The following is a 20020-nucleotide window of genomic DNA, read 5'->3' as shown; positions in this document are numbered from 1 at the left end:
TCCAAAATACATTTAAGAGTACCACCAAGCTATAAAATTTATTTCTTTACCAATGCAAAACGCAAAAACTAAATTTCATGACTCCTTTTAATTTGGGAATATGCAATTAGAGGGGCAAAGAAGCTGTTTCCCATGCTTTACAATGAAAAGCAAAACTGAGCTCTATTTAAGAACACATTCATCAAGTTCCATCTTTGAAGATTAGTCTTCCCCTTCATTGCAAGTGTTTTAGAATGAAAAGAAACTCTGCAGTTTTGATGTCAAAACTGACACTTTGCAAACACGTGTGAAAGCCAAGCACTTGCCTTTGCCGCGCGCATTAAGATTTCCCTTTCTTGTTCATCTTTACGCTGCTTTTCTATTTGATCAAGTTGTTCAAAGAACTTGAGCTGTGCCCGAACGTCACTTGCTTGTTCGTATCTTTCATCATCCTGAAAATACAGCAAATACATTTCTCATTACTCCCTTAAAAACAAAGCTGTTAACTTGTACTGTACTGGGGAAGAACATACACATTCAAAGCTCCAATGTTCACTTTGTCCTTTTCAGACAAATAGCAGGAGTATATTTACACCAGTCAAACCAGCTAGAACTCTTAAAAGCATTTTGTTCTATTCCATGAATCATCAGATTTTGACTTCTAAACTAATATCATCACAGCTTTAACCTCTCAGACATATTTCACACAGCTGTGTGGTTTTTTAAACACTGCTCAGTCATTTGCATCTATTAGGAACACATATCTGTCAGATAGCAGTCCCCTGTGAATTCAAAGCAGTGCTTTTATCTGTCTGACTCTACAATCACTCACAAACTAAACATTTGACATAATAAATAAAGGGGAGGGCACAGCTTCTCTGCATTTGTTTTAAAACCATTTTGTATATGCAAGCTGGAAAGCTCCAGTCACCCATGTGTATTAATATCTTAATGGAAGGTGAATCAGTCAAAGAGAATAAACAACCTGATTTCACAGAAAAAAGAATACCTGAACTCCTGCATTACAGTCAACACCACAGCCTGCTGAATTTGTGCAATTTTGCCATTTGATTCGAGCAATTAAATACAGTTACCTTGTAGGAAATATTCCTCTGTTGAGCAGTTTCTGATAGTTTTTCCACGAGGTTTTGTAGTCTTTGTTGTGTAGCATGCGATACGTAGCTAACTACATCAGGATGGATTTCTGTTATTCCATGTTTTTTACCTACAATCAGAACATAAGTAGGTTGCAAAAAATCATTTTACAATACAACTAAATATGAGTAAAATCTCAGTCATAGAAATTTAAATCCCTTTTTCTAAATATGATTTGCAGGTTATTCTCAGACAAGGATTAAACAGGAAATTACACACATATTAAAATTCACATTAGTTTAACAAAATTGACAATCTATTAATAAATACTGTGTACTACAGTGTAACAAAGAATTCAGGATTGCTTTTTGTTCCGCCATCAAGTCTAAATTACTAAGTAAAGCTGATAAAAGTGCTTCTGGACTTATTTCATTGTTTGTGTCATGCTTGATCCACCTTATTAGTTTATACAGTCAGACTTTCAGCCAGATTGAGTAGTTTCAATGTTGAGTTGCCATCACTTTAGAAGACAAATCTATGTTTGCTATTCCTTGACACTATTCTACTTTCATAAGACAAATGAGCTCCCACAAGCATCTGAAAATACCAGAAGGTAACAACTCTAGCAACTTTTAATTATTCAAACCAATTTCTTTGGAAATGCCTTGAATTAAACCTAAGAGTAGTGAAATTTATTTTAATTAACATTCAAGATAAAAGAACATACCTATTTCTAATATCCTTCTTTGTAAAGGTGCTGGGAAAAGGAAAGTTTCGTCTTTACAGGACCTTGTTAATGTGCCCACGAGCTCAGAGTTTGTAGCCAATATCCGAGCACTTTCTTCTGACAAGTTGACTCCAGCCATTGATGCAACATCATTAATGTCATCATCATCCCTTAAAGGAAGGAAAATTTATTATAATCATAACATTTAGTGCTTATCTGCACACAGTGCTATGATACCACAGCTGCACATAATGAATTCCACCATAAACCTGATTAATTTTACATTTTATTTGCTTTTGTGATATAATAAAATACAACTCATTTGTTTGTAAATGAGAAATTACTGCTTTGACTTCAAAGAGCACTAATTTTGTACTTCCTGTTTTTTCCAAGATCCTTTCTTATGTAATGTTTCAACACCTTGAGAAATAAGAGACCAGACAAATCACTACTACAAAACAATAATAATCTGCCCTCACCACCAAGACAGGCTGTACCTCACTGAGTAACTCAAGCAGAGCTGGGAGAAGTGAAGGAATGAATTCCACTTGCTTGTCTGGGCAGGAATTGTTTATGAGGTTTAGTGCCAGCTAAATGCTAAAACCAGTCTGGCACGAGTATGTCCAGTGCTGTTTGTTGAAGTCTTTAATGAAGAAGCAAATCTGCCCCCAGAAAATCCACCTCTAGGTTATTGTGAGTTTCCCCAGATGGATTCAGCACCAGGAAGGTCTGAGTTCAGCTGCCCAAGCATAAACATACAGTTCCTCACCTAAAAGAGCCTCCCCCAGGTTCTTTCAGTTTATTCTTCTGAGCAGCAGCTACTTGTGTCGAAACAGTGGCAATAGCTTTGTTTCCAGGTAATACTGCTGGTTTTACCACAGGTACTGCAAGAAGACAGACAGGATTTGTACTCCATCAATAAGAGTTCACACGTGCAAGCCAGTCACAGGTAGTTATGGCAATAGGTCTGGTACAAAGAATTGACCTCAATAGCTTCTGTCAGCATTTCACCCAGGTAAAAACAGGACCCTTCCCACAAAATTCCATTTCTCTGTCAATGCTGCCATGATAGATCTGTACCCCAGCCACTATGGCACTATACATTGGAAGATTTTAGCAGTAGTACAAACAGGGCACTTATGAACTGACATTCATAAAACCACAGAATGGTTTGGGCAGGAAAGGACCTTGAAGATCATCTTGTTCCAACCCCTCTGACACCTTTCACTAGACCAGGCTGCTCCAAGCCCCATCCAGCCTGGCCTTGAACACTTCCAGGAATGGGGTATCAACAACTTCTCTGGGCAAGCAATCCCTAAACTACACTTCAGGTAACGCTACCAAATATGGCATATCACAAGTATCTTGACCTGTTACCTGTCTGAAGCTGATTCAGTTGGATTTGAGGAGTGGTGAGCATAATACGACTGTGTGGTTGCCGCAATGCCACCATGGGGGTCTGTGTCAATGTTACTTGTGGAGGCCTTATCAACGCCCCTGCTTTTTGAGACTGTTGGATAACCTGCAAATAATAAGGAAAAAAAAAAAAGAACTGTAAATAATCTGAAAATCAGGTGGCAAGAACAAACCCTAAGAGCACTTTAACCAAGATGCAATTTAAGTTATGCTTTTTTTCTCAGATCTTTGACTGAGCTAAACCACCAACTTAAGAAGTACTATCAAAATGAAACCCTGTGCAATAACAAACGCTGCACTTCAGCTCACATACCAGTGGCGTGGACTGCCCTTGTTTACTGACACCAACTTGTGTGGGCTGAGTGAGGCTGATGACGGGTTGCTGGAGGGTACTGGTGACAGTGGCAGTGGCCTTGCCCGCCGTGCGCTGCACCGAGGAGCTCAGCAGCACGGCCGCCGCCGACGGGATCGTGGCTATCGTCGCCTGCGTCGTCGGCTGCTGCTGCTGGCTCTGCTGAATGAAAGCTGCGGAGTCTGGTGTTAACTGTCTCAAGGCAGGTAAACTCCTCTGTAAAGGGGAAAGGAAAGAGTTTGGTGGAGTTGTTTGATCCTGGCTCACACGGTATTATTTGTCAAGAAGCGACGCGTTCCGTTTCAGTCCAATGGATTGGTCTGCCTGCACCCGAGGAAAGGTAAGCACACAGAAATACCAACCTGCTCCTATTTAATAAGCAGGACAGAGGGACAATACCTTTTGGATATCATGGGCATCTAGGCTATGCAGCCTACCTGGAACCCCTGGTATGTATTTAACAACTCAAGGCCATGCTGCCTTCCTTGACTGTCATCCTACAGCTTAAAAGTCACACTGGAACAGCAGGGAAGATTTCAGAATAGCTCAGCAGAGACCACAGTGTTTTGGTGGCTTCTTGAATTAGTAATTTTCTTATGGCAACAATTTTTGTCCTCGGGAACAACCTCAAGGTAGAACAAGCATTTAAGAACCCAGAAATGTCAACACACACCTCCAACTATATCCCATAATCACACATTAGTCAAGCAGTTACATTCTTACAATTCAGGGCTGTTGTATTTTCACTGATTTCACTGTGATGGTAAATGTTTTGCAATAAATACTATTTTGAGATTTGCCGAACTACTATAAAATTTATGTCAAATGTGATTTATCATTGGGAGATGACAAATTTCCTGCTTATCCAAACCAGTTTACAGCACAGGCAAAACTTCTCCAGAAGGTACAGTTTTCTAGATCATTGAATCCCTCTGCTTTCTGAGACTAAAAATAGAGCAATAAATCATTCATAGGTTTGTGGTTTAAGTCATAAAAAGAAAACTTTTCAGATTTCTCAAAAGAGCTACAATGTGTCACCATGGTAGAAGTTACATTACTGACTGTTCCTAGAGTAACAAACTCTAGGAACTAAGACACAAAAAGTATTTTTTAAGGGAGCAAAAGCCTAACCAGGCACCATTTAAAACTTCCTTTAATGTGATTTTGGAAGTCCTCCTATAATGGCAAAGGATGTGCTTGTGCTCATTGCTGCTGATATGTGAGCACAGAGATAAAGGAGGAGTAGTGAAGATAAGTTACCTTCAGGAAAGGCACAAGGTAAGGTTGAGGTGAAGAATTAAGTTCTCTGTAGAGCCTACTGGTGAAGTCTTCTGGTTCAATTTTTCCATCCTTCAAAACAGAAAATCCAAATGAACAAACTTGTAGAAATTAATTTTTACAGATATCCAACACTAAAAAAAAATTAAGACTTGGGAACATACTGAAAATAAGTGGTTTTATCATCCTTCACTATTTTTAGTTACCAAGAGCTTTATGGTAGTAACCAACTTTACTACAAATTTCAAGTAATAAGACCTAACGGCCTCTGGTTACTGCATGCTGGAATACACAGCTTCACCATAACTTAAAGGTTGCTAACAAATAGGCTAAGCAATATTAGTACTCATTCTATAAATATTAAATATGTCAAACTTTATATTAGAATCAGACAACATTTATTACCTTTTCTTTGGTAAAAACTTGTGATTTCCTACAGTCAGCTATTGTACCAGCTATAGTGTTTTCCCTCAAGTACGTAATACATCTTTTTATTAATTGTTTTATCAAAATGTAGAATTTAAACAGCCACTGCTTGCATTACTCACACTCCAACTGAATTCATGTTCTCATGCATGAATATAAGCAGTAATAAACTTAATGGAAAATTTATCTATCTATTTTAATTCAGAAGAGGCAAAGTTAATTTGATTTAGCTCAGATTTTATAAACTCTGTCCACTGACGAAAAAAAAAAAACACCAAAAACCAATTTGGAGTCTGAATTTGCCCAGATACTGTATTTTACAATTTCTGATGAACTTTTCTTACCAGCAGATTCTGTACTAATTCCTTCACGTTAGCCGCAGTCTCGGTGGACTGTTTTCCAGATGATGCCAGTTTTATTAATGTGGACAGAAAGTTTTTGCATTTCTTCACATTTTCCATAGTTTCCTTAGAAGGAATGGTAAAAGGAAAACAATCAGAGAAACGAAGACAAACTCCTCTTAATATTGATCTGACCATATACTCCATGAAATAAAGTCCTTTAGTTCATCAGTACAGAGTAATATTTATAGATACATATCCCTTACCTTAAAGCATAAACAGACTGAAATTATTTTTTTTCATATACTCATACATATTGTACATTTTTGTTATCAAAATTTAAGGAATTGTGATTCTTCATGAAATTAGGAAACACCAAGTATTTTAAGAATGGCACATTGTATATGGGAAAATACATGTTTTAGCAGGACAAAAAATAGTAAAGCTGTTGTTTCACAGTGCACAGTACATGGATTCTCCCTGTTTTGCCATCCTGGAAACATGCAGCTTGAATCAATCAGTGCCAGCTGCTTATCCCCTCTTATACTGATTCTCTTCTACAGTGCTGAACAATTCACTGTTCTATAAAATATATCTAATATATTTTTTACATGACTGCTTTAATACTGTTACAGAAACAAAAACACTTTGATACCTATCAAATTTCAAGTGACCTCTACCCACACCTTGTAAATTATATGGTTCTATTAAAGTTTACCTTTTCAAGGTCAACAGCTCAGAGAATTCCTGCATCTTTACTAACCTCCACTCCCATCTGTGTTTACATATATGTGTATATATGCACATCATGCATATGCGAGTGGACAAAAAGAGATGTTACATTTCTCAGAATCTTACTGTGGCAGCAGTGGAGGTGGCCGTTGTCCCTTGCACTGTTCTCTGAGGAGTTCCAGTTTGTACAGCTGTTGCTGTCCCCAATGTGGTTGTTTGTGCAGTACCACCCAGAACAATCTGAGGCTGCAGAGAATAAAAACACAAGATTATTTACCGTGGAACATACCAAGAGCCTGTTTTCCTGAGCCATCAAACAGAAGATGAGCCACAGGGCAGTAGAACACCTTTCACAGCTGCTATAAATAAGTTGCTCATGGTCTGGTGCAGTGGAAGGAAACGGTCACCAGATGGCACTAAAAACATTGGAAACGGGAATTCCAAAGTTGATTAAAAATTGCGCGATTTTTGGTCACTGAATAAAATACCATAAACATAATCTCAGCCAGTGGGGTTTCAAAACTCAGCTAAAACAAGTGCTGAATTCCTGTGAATTCAATTTATCTTTTTGCCTGTTTCATTAAATGCCACTTCCAAAGGGAGGAATTTCTAAAAAGGCACAACTGACACAAAAGCTTTGGTCTTATCGAGGTCTTTGTGATAAACAACAGCAGAAAACATTTTTTCTAGTTTTGTAGACAAATTGGTAATTTGAAATAGAAATATCAGCTCCAAAGAATCACAATTACAAGCAAGAGCCTCTCACATACACAGCTCATTCATGGGCTTCCAACAGTCTAATTATTAACAACAACCCAGTCTGACAGACAAATTCCTACCAAGCTACAACTGACACTCAGAATGTTCACAAATAATTTGTAAACTTGCTCTTTATACAAAGATGCACAAAAAAAGAGGGTCCCCTGCTGTCAAAGCTAACTTTCTTGGTATTTTGGGAGAAACTAAGGGAGACAAGGATTTGTCTGTGTTTTTTTTTCATCAGGATAAATGAAGTCCATGGTGTGCTCATTACAGCACAAAATAGGCAGATGGAATGATGGTGGGGTTTTTTTTTTGTCCTGTACAACAGCAGTGCAAATTAAGGAGACTTAGGTAAATTAACTCTTAGATCTAGAAAGATCACTGGCATAGGGAAAGGCTCTCTGAGGGGAAAAAGGTTAACTGGATGCATAGCAAAACCTGCATGTTTTAAATTAAAACTCTCTAATCCTGTCTACTCAAAAGATGAAGAAAGCACAATGAGACAGATTAGGCGACAGCAATCATATTGTATCACTGCTGCCTGGAAGCCATGTGGAGAATTTCACACTCTTATACTGCTTTTTAAACTCTTGACATCTCAAAAAAATGTCCAAGCAAGCCCAAAATGAATAGAGGGCCAGCCCAGACTGACATCAGTCTCTCTGTGAGTTATCAGTCTCCAGAAGGACACAGACCAAAGCGGACTCATGTGAAAGGGAGAAGGCTTCAAGAAGAGAAGGCTGCCAGTGCAGTAATCTCTGCAATTGTAAATTTTGCTGCAGAATTCAGAGGACTGCAGATCCATCACAGGAGTAACACCACAGCCCCAAATCCAAGGGGAATTCTTGTCACTTCCTTTAAGCAGAAAGGATAAAGTATTTTATTTTAGTCAGCTTTGTGATTGTACAAACTACAAACACAATACCTTTAAATGGAGATATGCACAGGTGTAATATGAAATAATACCAATATACATAATAAAAAATTATACCTGTACATCCAAGATATGCACTGAGACCTGCAGATGTTTTAGAAAGGCTAATCCAGAGGGCATTTCTTCCCTGCACTGAGCAATTGCATTTCCTGAGTGCCTGACAGTCTCATGCACACATCACTTCTCTAAACACTCACTTGCACAACCGGGGGACGCTGTAGCGTTGTCGTGGGTTGCACTGTTGTTTGAGCCTGAGACACTTGCTTGATGATAGTAGTTGGTGTCACCTGTCGTGCAATAATGGGTGTTCCTGGAGCCTGGGGAAGAGGAAAAAAAATCATAAACACACCAGTGCCCATAGTTCAATACCAACTGCTTTATCTAGTGTTCTGATTCTGCATTATTACAAATAGCAAAGAATGCATCTGAAGCACCACAAAACTCCAAGAAGGATTTTCAGTGTTGAACTTAATGTAACTGTCAAAATCTTGGTGTACATATATCCATATCGATTTTTTTTCTTTTAGTCTTGTATTTATTCTGGGGAGAAGAGTTGTACACATTAACCATATATGGTCTTTATATCAAAGTTTTCAACTTAATGAGATTCAGATATGTAAAAATATTTTTGATGAGTAACAGCCAAGCTGTAACAGAATTAGGAACAAAATGCAATGCCTATGCCTTGTGGAAAGTAGATTTAGATTAACTATTTGGAAGAAATTCTTGGCTCTGAGGGTGATGAGGCCCCAGCACAAGTTGCCCAGAGAGGTGTGGACTCCCCATTCCTGGAAGTGTTCCAGGGCAGGCTGGGATGGGTCTTGAAGCAACCTGGTCTAGTGGAAGGTGTCCCTGCCCATGTCAGGAACTGGATGAGCTTTAAGGCCCCTTCCAAGAGCTTTCCAACACAAACAATTCTGAGATTCTATGAATCTATAAAAAGTCTGTACATCCCAGTTAGATCTATGGTTTCTTCACTAATATCACACCTGACTTTCTCATGTATTCTGCACAGGGAACAAAACCGTTTTTAGCAGCACAACTGGCTGGACTGACCTGCACTGTGGATATCTGCACTGGGGGTGCACTGGTAGGTGTAGCAGGACGAGGAGTCAGAGTGTTCTGAGGCTGAGACTGGGCATGTGCCTGTGCCTGCATCTGTGCCAGGGCTTGCTGGGGGATCATCAGCAGCTGCCCGTTCTCACTGCGCACCAGGACCATGCCTGCAAAACAGAGAGTGGTCAAGGAACACATCCTTTGCAAGTATCAAAGAGCATATTTTTCTGTTTGTTTTTTTTTTAATCCAAGTTGGATACACATGGAATTAATGTACTGCTGAAGGACTAGGCAGCTAACAAGAGAGTTTAGAATAAAAGCAAAATACCCAGCTGCATTATGGTATTTTGTGTAGAATAACTTAATTTCAGAAATACTCTATCTAAATGCTCAGCATGGTGTGCATTAGAACACAGTGAGTTATCTGCCCTAACCATAAATATTCCATGTGACTTGAAGTTAAAATGAGTAATCCTGTAAAAATCCTACCTGCTCTTTACTAAGAAATTTGTTTTATGAGACACCACAAATAGAAGAAAATCCTGCCATTAGGCAAGATTCCTTTTAGTTTGTCTTTAAGAGGGGAAGAAAAATAATCAAACCTAGGCTTCACTATCAACAGCAACACAATTGTCTAAGTTCTAAATTAATTTCCCATAACCAATTTAGTAATGAAAGTGGCTATAAAATCATAATCTCTCTCATGTGCATCAGCAACAGACTGCACTGTGCCATGTTACACCCCAAATGAAAAATAAAACAGAGAGGGAAATGAGGAAGTCATTCCCTGCTCAGTCACTCAGATCAGTACTTTTAACCCCACTGGGTAGCTGTAGGGATTTTAACAGGCAGATATTCAGATGTGATTCTCTCTTCCTTGAAGACACAAACAGGATCTGGATAACATGAACTGTTTGCCAAGAGCTCCTTCATTCAGCTTGCCAAACTCAGTCCCTGAGAGCCTCAGGACCTCATCAGTTCTGAAAAAGCCACCTAAGGAAACAAACTGGGCACTAAAAATTAGTTGGCTTTTCTGAGCAGCTACAGGAAGAACCCTTGCCATGAAAATCAAGAGGCACTAGTGAAATCAGAAAGTTTTCCTTAAGTGTTGTTCAGTGAATCAAAAGCCCATACACGCTCCCCGACAATATCTGGAGATGTGGTCTATTGCATTTCAGAGCATGACTACTTCAAAAGAATCAAGCTTTTATTTGCTTTTCTATTCTGGTGAAGTGCTGAAATGTTTACAGGCAACGCCTTAAACAGTTTTCTTGGACAGTTTTACAAGTAAACTGCAAAAATTCATATAATGATTTCTACAAAAATGAGTTCAAAAGAAAAGCCTCAGTTGATTTGCCCCTATTTTTTTCCTCACACTCTCTACATTAACTCTTTTAATGAAGCAGAGTCACACAGAGATGTTAAACTAGTTTACACCCAAAATGTGACTTTCCATCACAACTTATTTAAAAGTGTTAAGGTGGGACCCACAAAGTGCTATGGACAAGTGTTATATCTAGAAACAAATATCCTCACAGTGTTTTTATGTAGGAAAGGAGGAGGGGGAGAAGCTTATATATTATCTTGCAGAGTGTAGGAGTAAATACTCTTTGTTTAGCTGTCAGGTCCAAAAAACTATTTTTCCAAGCCATTCCAAAAAGTAAGGTCTCTTCTCCTGTAACTTATGTAGGGAGAAGTATTTCCTTTAAAACAGCAAAGGCACACACCACCAGAATCTCCACCACATCTTAGGAGAACATTAATAGTGAACACAGAGCTTGATCCTGTGGGCTGCTCATTGGAACCATCACTACATTCTCACCATCAGCCTAACACTATGGGGAGGGGGCTACTGACAAAAGAGAAATGGAATATTTTAAAGACTACAGAATGACCTGCTACTACATCAATCTCACTCCTGCACCAAAAGAATGTGGCATCCTCTTCAATGTGCAAACATAAAATCTTGGGAAATTAACTCACATTGCCCATTTTTGTCATCCCTCGTAATGATCAGCTGAAGCAGCTAAATGCTGAATCGGTGGAAATCTTCAATATTATTATAAACTAAATAATCAGTACAGTGGAATTCTGATTAGAGGAGCTATTTTCAAGTCAGCAACAAATATTAAGGCTTTTTGAGTACTTATTTAGTTTCTAGCAACTGAAAAGGCCCCATGCAACTACCTATGCCCGAGCTTTCATAAGTCCTTAAATGCCACAACTACACTGACACACCACAACAAACCCTTTTTCCTGAAATTCACCAGTTTGGGAGTTCCCTACGATATCCTAAAGTTAATGTGCCATCCAAATTCTTCAAAGAGTTACATATTTTTTCCTGACAGAAGCCACATTAGAAATACTAAGTCTAGTTTTGGATGGGGTGGTGTGTTTAAACTTCTTTCTCGGTGCAGAAGTGACTGAAGTTTGCAAGCACAAAGCCAAAGCAGCTCCCTTGCAGATTAGACTTTTATGGCATCAGGCAGTGGCCCAGAGCTCTGTAATACCTGCTCCTGTCTCCAGCTTGACACACCCATTGGTCTCAGCAATGTGTCTGCACCATACACCAACACTCCAGTACGGTCAACTTACTGCTTTGCTCCCCAAAATATGAATGAGAGAGAAAAGATGGGAAATAACCACAGAGTGAAGGTTCAATACCCCTGAAGTGCAAGCACAACATCTGAACAACGTAATATTCTCCCTGAGCTACATGCAAAATTAGAACATGCCTACACATTAACATAACACAACTGCTGAAACAGACAGTTGAAAAGCATATTAATGTGAGCTTTAGAAAACATATCAAGAAAGTTCAATTTTTGGCAGCAGACAGACAAAACAATCATTTGTAATTCAAACCCCGACTCTAAGCACTACCCTGTTAGATTTCTAACTCCAGGAAGTCTGAATTACTTCTTTCAAGTATTGAAGTCATAATAAAAAAGTAACTCATACAAAGTCACATTTATATCTGTTGCTATTTAAATAGTTCTTTCATTCCCACTCAAATTTGATACACGGTTATTTTTAATTTATATAGTTTCTAACATGTCACTAAGTCAGCCTCTACCACTGATAAATTCCTGTGCACAAGTACTACATACAGACATCTGACTAGTCTTGCACAAACTTTAATGACAGTATGATGATATGAGACATTTTACCTGCTCGGAATGTTAGCCTGTTGGTGTCTGGGTGACTTTGGAAAAAGTGTAAAAATTCAGAACATGATGAACTTGAAATTTCTGTGCAGAAATTCTCCAGTACCATAGTGTGCAGGCAAGGAACACAAAATACCCCTCCAGCTTGATGGGAATTCTTTAAAAAGGGAGATGGAGCTGCTCTCTGAGCTTCTCTCCGCACAACAAACTACCAAGAGTCTTTTCCAACCCAATTAGCTAAAAAAGGAACTCACTAACCCAAAACTATACCCAAGCTGGCATTAAGTGGATTTTCAGCGAAGTTCAGAAGGGTCATTGGAGATAACTCGATTATGAATTAAAAACAAAAGTCCCATTTATCTCCTACTTCTAAACAAAATCACTGTGGGACTGTAACACCCCCTCTCTCCATCCACACGTGAATCTCAGTTAACAATTCGTGACAATGGAGAAGATGAAGGGCTAACAGCCACACGTGTAGAAAAATAAATTGCTTTACAAAACTTACATTTTAAATATTTAAATACAGGTAAGTATCATAACCTCAAACTCCAATGCATAAGGTTGCAAATGCTGAATGAACAAGGTCAGAACTGACTACCAGGTACTAGAAGACAGCTAGAATTGTATAACTTACCTCACTGTTTCAATTAAATTCAGCAACATATTTAAAGATGGAAAACATCTTTCTGTTTTATCAATCAGGTTTTTGTTCCTGGATTAATGGATTAATTACTGTTTGAGATCAAACAGCTAATAAACATCACTGGAAATGCTCTATTAGAAAACGGTGACAATAAAACTTAGCCATTTTAAATATCTTTCTGCCTTCTTTTTCCTAGAAAGTCTGATAATGTGTACTCTAATATCATATTCATTATTAAAATGTAAACATTCAAGAATTCTTTCCAAGTCTCTCATTAAAAAACTAATTAAAATTAAAATTAATTACCATTTTTGTTAGAAGTTAGATGCTTAAGAGAATCCTGAAAGAGGTTCATATTTTAGTTTGAATTAAACAATTCATCGTGGCTGCAAATGAAGGATTAACAAACTTAGTTGGCTGTTTCTGATGCCAAACAGACTTGTGTTCCTGACCAGTACAATGGTCACATCACATGTTCTTGCTGTGAAGACCTTCCCAGATCAATCCTGTTTACAAGACTGTTCAGGATAGAAAATGCCATCATTTATGTGATGTAGTTGCATGATTCTGCAGGGTCATCTTTGCCTCTTGCTTATTTGCAATTCCATTTATAAAGTGTTGTGCTTTGGGTTTTTTTCTTTGTCAGTGTTTTTTCATTTAATAAAATGTGTAAAATCAAGCGCCCGAATAAAAAGTGAAGAGTTCTGGCCATTGGACATACCAGAAAAACATAAACCAGACTTTTTTTCTAATGCTTCCCTCTTCCTTCTTTCTTTGTAACGTGGCTTGGCTTAACAAAGACTAAAGAAAAAAAATTAACAGAATTATAAGGAAGACTAAAAAATATTTTGCAGCCTTTGGAGACCACTCTGATTTTCTGTGTAATTCCAAAGACATACAACTTTCTTGCTAGAGAACCCCTACATCCAGAAAACAAACCAAACTAAAATGGTTCCCTGATTTGTTACCAGTTTTTACAGGTAAATCTTGATTAGTAATATTTATAGGAGCTGCACTTTGCAGGGAGGGAGATAAAAACACCTGCAGACACCGCAGCACCTTCACATCAGTGTTCTGAGGAAGTGCACGGTCCAGCAGAGCCACCTCTGACAGCCAGACCCAGCAGGAGGCCACTCCAACAGGAGCATATCCCAGTGTCACCCACAGGACAACGCTCCATATCCCAGTGTCACCCCTCAGGACAACACTCCATATCCCAGTGTCACCCCACAGGACAATGCTCCATATCCCAGTGTCACCCACAGGACAATGCTCCATATCCCAGTGTCACCCCACAGGACAATGCTCCATATCCCAGTGTCACCCCACAGGACAACGCTCCATATCCCAGTGTCACCCACAGGACAATGCTCCATATCCCAGTGTCACCCACAGGACAACGCTTCATATCCCAGTGTCACCCACAGGACAACGCTTCATATCCCAGTGTCACTCCTCAGGACAAAGCTCCATATCCCAGTGTCACCCCACAGGACAATGCTCCATATCCCAGTGTCACCCACAGGACAATGCTCCATATCCCAGTGTCACCCCACAGGACAATGCTCCATATCCCAGTGTCACCCACAGGACAACGCTTCATATCCCAGTGTCACCCCACAGGACAACGCTTCATATCCCAGTGTCACCCACAGGACAATGCTCCATATCCCAGTGTCACCCACAGGACAACGCTCCATATCCCAGTGTCACCCCACAGGACAACGCTTCATATCCCAGTGTCACCCCACAGGACAATGCTCCATATCCCAGTGTCACCCCTCAGGACAACACTCCATATCCCAGTGTCACTCCTCAGGATAACGCTCCATATCCCAGTGTCACCCCACAGGGTAACGCTCCATATCCCAGTGTCACCCCACAGGACAATGCTCCATATCCCAGTGTCACCCACAGGACAATGCTCCATATCCCAGTGTCACCCACAGGACAATGCTCCATATCCCAGTGTCACCCCTCAGGACAACGCTCCATATCCCAGTGTCACCCCACAGGACAATGCTCCATATCCCAGTGTCACCCACAGGACAATGCTCCATATCCCAGTGTCACCCCACAGGACAATGCTCCATATCCCAGTGTCACCCCACAGGATAACACTCCATATCCCAGTGTCACTCCTCAGGATAACGCTCCATATCCCAGTGTCACCCCACAGGACAATGCTCCATATCCCAGTGTCACCCCACAGGGTAACACTCCATATCCCAGTGTCACCCCACAGGGTAACACTCCATATCCCAGTGTCACCCCTCAGGATAATGCTCCATATCCCAGTGTCACTCCTCAGGATAACGCTCCATATCCCAGTGTCACCCCACAGGATAACACTCCATATCCCATGTCACCCCTCCACGTCTCAGGGACTCCATCCATATCATGGGGGACACACTGAAGGACTCCATCTCCAGTTAGCAAGTACCTAATGGGAGGACAGAGCAAGGTGTGCTCATGCTTCTCACAGGGCTTGACAGTGAACAAGGATGAAACTCCCACCTGTGAAATACAAACCCTACACAGGACCCTATCTGATCCCAAGGGACATCATCTCTCTTCCTGATGCACACACTCAACAGAAGAACAGAAGATTCAAGCTCACAGATATTGCTTGTTACCCGCAATGTAGTTCATGGTTAATCCAGATCAAGTCAGACCCATTACTAAGAATCTAGACTTTTAATAAGTTGGTTTTTTCTGAGACATAACAGGAGAATTAATGGATGTATGATCTTGAAAGTGCATGGAGAAGAAACTTTCCTAGTCTCTTCAGGAAATTCTCTTCTTAAAGTAAAAAGGTAACTATAAACTTCTGAAGAAAAAACAACTGGGGGCAGGGAGAACTGTTAGGCATCAAAGAATCAAGAAACACACATGCTGGTGTTCAGAAAGAATGTCCAAGCCTGAAAGAATAACCAGAGGACTGATGCTTCTGGTGTAGAAAAGCAAAGTCCCTACAAACATCTCTAGAAAAGGTTATGGATCATACAGTGCAGTGACATCTGACAAACCTTCAAATTCTAACTAGATTTGCCAGGAGTTCACTAAGAGGTTATCTTCACATCAAAGCCCTTTGGGCCTTAAGCTCTTGAGCACACACTCATTTGTGGCAAGATGCTGCAAATGTTTGACATGGCAGAAAAATCTGACAGTAATCCTAAGTGGGCTGTGCCATATTAGCAGGAGAAAGCTTTATGAGAGAATCCTTTTGGTATTGTCAGAAGAGATTTTGTTGCAACAAAAGAGAAAGTAAATGTGTGTGTAAGGTTATGCAAGTTATCACACATACCACAAAAACCATCTAAAGCCAAGGAGCTGAGTCCATGCTCTGTAACTGATTGGATCAGGTTACACAGGGACCCGAGAATGACAAAACCCTTATAAAAGGACAAAGTTTTTAAGATTTTTCCAATACAAAAATGCTGGAATACCAGAGTGAGAGCTGGAGAAAAAGCTGCCAATACAAGCTACAGGAAGAGCTTGCAGAATAAGTGGTATATGTGACAGGGTCCCTTACTGCAGAAAAGGGAAAGATAACCTGGTACTGACACCAATGCTGTCCAACAATCCACCATTCCTCCTCTTCCAGTAACTGAGCCACCTGGAAAAACTCCCACTCTACGGGAATGAAAGCCCAAGGAAAGTAGAAAGAACCTACTGGAGTCTACTAGTCCACTGCAGCTCCGTGAAAATCTGGATCATTAAGGAAATCTTCCCTAACACTAGACAGTTTGTAGCAGATTTAGAATTATCTACACACATTTAAGAGCAGCCTCTGTAACAAACCAGATGAGTAGCAGCTCATGAAGGACCATCTATACACCAACTTATGAGAAACAGGGATTACAAATCAAGACAAGTAGAACAGAACTGTAAATGGTAACAGAAGTGTGGATTAGCTGTTATTGAAGACACACTACTTTGCCCCTGAGGAGAAACATGCACCATTGTTAAGTATATATTAGATATACTTAAGTTTAGTTGCCTAGAACCTCAGGAGACCTGTGCTGCACAAGTCCAGAAAAAATTCTACTTGGATTTTCTTGCCAAAGCCTTTGACCTCATCAGCAATCTGAGCTTTCAAGTTTCGTCAGCAAACGTGGTTGTTTTGTGATTTCTATAAAGTCGCCTTAGCTCCACAAGGATAAGCACAGTGCCTAAGGAGAAGCCTCCATAGTGCAGGGATCAGGAGATATCAGCAAACCCAACAGCTCAAAATGACCCCATGACCATGTGAGACTGCAGCTGCTCCAGAAGCAGCTGCCCTGCACTGGCATGACGAGATCAGGCTGCACAAACGCAAGGCAGTGGTAGATGGGTTCCCTGCTGAGCTGCTGATCTGCAGGCTCCATAAAACTGCCAGGCAGTGACAGAGCTGTCCAGCACATGGGACAAACCTGTGCCAATTCCCTCATGCCCTGCTCCAGAGCAATGGGCACCCCAAAGCCAGGAGGTTGAAGCTCTGCACACAGCTGTGCTGAGCACACAGGACACACTGTGCCCAGTGAAAGGAACCTGTTAAATGTTCAGCACCTGCTGCACTGAAGGTGTGCTACAACTTTCCATGACAAAAACAAGACATGACTATCAGGTGTTGCTTCAGAGCACCTCTAATACAAAATACTCGGAGTTTCTCCCGGCAGGCACTGAAGACTGGCATGGCACAGATTTTTAGACAAGAACTACAAAAGCAAATTCCATTTCCTTTTCAACTCATGTCACTCTGGAGTAAAGGAAAATTCCACCCAGACACAGTGCCTAAAAGTGAAGATACAACGTACAACTGCAGCTCTCCACTGCTGGCTACCACTACTCAATCCAACGTGCACACACAGATTCCAACCAGCCATTATGGTCTCAGAAATATTAATTCTTCAATAGCTGATTTATAATTGTTGTCAAAACGGGTGAAAGACACATTTGCAAATATCCGCAGTGCTGTGCACTGCAGTGCACAGAAAGTGTATTTTGTACAGACCAAGTACAAAAGTTCATATTATGAAAAACTACCTGTTTTTTCTTACAGAAGAGTCAACAGACAAAAAACTAGATTTAATTTTTAAAGCTTTTGCTTGCTTGCTTACTATACAAGAGTTCAGTTTCAAACAACACAACTGTACTGTCTAAAAGGTAAAGAAGGGAATCATTTGTAAAGTACTGATTCACAAACCTTTTAAGAATATAGTTAAAGGGATAATGTAATTTTGGAATGCCAAAAAGACGCTGCATTTAAGAGTGATCCCATATGTAAAAAATCTTACCTGCTCATTTGAAGAGCTGTTTAAGAATTGTTCTGGGAAATACATCATTTTATATAGCAACAATTGACAAATACTTCAACAACAATGTGATTTGAAACTATTTTGACTTCTCTGGAAAGCTAAATTCCTTGAAAGTGTGTTAACATTCCTTTCTAGTCAAGGATACAAAGCTAGAATACCAAAGTGCTCTGTCAAATTGCAACCCAATCATCACACAAATCTGTCTGATGTCGAAACAGCTAAGAAAAACACTATCAAGAGCTAAACCAATTGCTTTAATTATTGATCTCCAAGCAATTCAGATGTAGCTCTGCCATTAATTTCAATATACTTAGATCAAACAACAAAGCAATTATACCCAAATCAGATTTGGGTTGGAGAAAGAAGACACAAAATAAAATGTCACTAATTCTTTACGTCTGTTATTTTAAATAGGAGGTTTTAAAACCCAACCTCTGTCTTTATTTGTGACAGTTTGTCTCTACCAAGGTGTGTAAACAGTAGTGCTGTTCAAGCACCTGAAGAAATGGGAATGGCCGAGTTACTTTGCATTTATTACCAGAGTCTGTTCAGAAATAGTTCATGAGGAGTAATGCTTTAAATCAATGCCTTCTTCCTTCAGAATGCAACAGCCTAAAACAACTAAGTCCATGAGAAGCCACAAAGAACACATTTCTTTAATTTGTCCCCACTGTGAATGCCCTACTCAAGGTGCACACTCTTTGTAATTTTAGCTGATGTCACCTTTTCAGCTGAAGCTGTGGAGACCCAGAGCTGGACAATTCCACCGACTGACAGCTCCGCAGGGCAGCCTCAGCACAAACATTCCTTCCACATCCTCCTCTGTGAATTCATGCCTCTCTCACTGCCCATACAGAATTATTCTGCTTTGAGAATATGCCAAACACTACGCCTGCAAGTTCAATACAAACCATCAACGGGGACATGATATTACATGCCATTTGGCTGATAGCTCTGCTTTTGCAGTTAGTCTGAACACAGAAGGAGAATTATTTTCACACCTGTAAGCTTGAATTCAGAACGCTTTTCAACAAAATCAGGTTTCGTTTTGATTTTTTACTAACCATCAAATGCACAGTCCTGAGTAATGACTAAGCTTAATGACTGGGTATGACTAACACTTATAAATAATTAGTGCCTTTTCTCCCCCTCCCCCATGGAGGACAGGGAAGGAAAGAAAATCAAAGGATACACTGGTAAAAAAGGAAGAAAGAAAGGAACTAAGAGGCTGAATCTCAATGCATGAACACTTGTATATTCTTCCAATCCACCCTTAATACTACTGCAAACATGACTGCACGTATGTCTGTTAAAAACTACTAACTCCTCATGCTTGTCTTTTAACTTCCACACAGTTTAGTCACTGTCAGCCTCCCTACTCCAGATCTCTTCTCCCACACTGATCCCTCCACAAACACTCTTCTGGTCCCCTCCATCGACTCTTTTGCCACAGGTGCTGCAATTCCTCAGCGCTACTCCTTGGAGCTGGCCCTTGTGACTCATGTGGGCACAACTGGTCCCACTCGCCACACCACGACTCAGGCTGAAAGCACCTGATGTCATTACGTTGGGAGAGAGGCTCTAAATCGAACCCTCCCTTAAAGAAATATTTGATTAATAAACTGAAGGAAGGTGTGCAGACAACTTAGTACAGCCTTGCTGCCCCCCAAACCCTCTCAGAAAGACTCGAGCATAGCACCACACCTCATTGCTTGGGTTTTGTTTATACTCTGATATCTAGAGCACACATTTTTCAACTGCACTGGTTGTCAGCATAGTCTATCCAGCACGTGCTTTATTCTGCACAAA

The 20020-nt window shown here is 40.1% G+C and overlaps 1 protein-coding gene across 2 annotated transcripts in view; it reads right to left on the bottom strand.

The window, feature by feature from the left end:
* The window catches only part of TAF4 (TATA-box binding protein associated factor 4), a 37376-nt gene that overhangs the window by 6213 nt on the left and 11143 nt on the right, over positions 1-20020 (bottom strand). Inside the window, exons 3-13 of one of the 2 annotated variants that reach the window (XM_068207966.1) lie at positions 9099-9265; positions 8240-8359; positions 6473-6592; positions 5618-5740; positions 4830-4919; positions 3531-3785; positions 3179-3323; positions 2571-2685; positions 1802-1971; positions 1074-1204; positions 306-431 (exon numbers count right to left, since the gene is read on the bottom strand). In XM_068207966.1, the coding sequence (XP_068064067.1) occupies positions 306-431; positions 1074-1204; positions 1802-1971; positions 2571-2685; positions 3179-3323; positions 3531-3785; positions 4830-4919; positions 5618-5740; positions 6473-6592; positions 8240-8359; positions 9099-9265 (1562 nt within the window). Of the gene's footprint in view, positions 1-305; positions 432-1073; positions 1205-1798; positions 1972-2570; positions 2686-3178; positions 3324-3530; positions 3786-4829; positions 4920-5617; positions 5741-6472; positions 6593-8239; positions 8360-9098; positions 9266-20020 lie in introns of those variants that run through there. The other variant, XR_011004797.1, reaches the window with a different exon arrangement.

Source organism: Anomalospiza imberbis, chromosome 17, assembly GCF_031753505.1.
Source record: "Anomalospiza imberbis isolate Cuckoo-Finch-1a 21T00152 chromosome 17, ASM3175350v1, whole genome shotgun sequence".
In the NCBI taxonomy this organism is placed as follows: domain Eukaryota; kingdom Metazoa; phylum Chordata; class Aves; order Passeriformes; family Viduidae; genus Anomalospiza; species Anomalospiza imberbis.
Note: the sequence above shows the minus strand (reverse complement) of the source record. Positions and strands in the feature narration are given on the sequence as shown.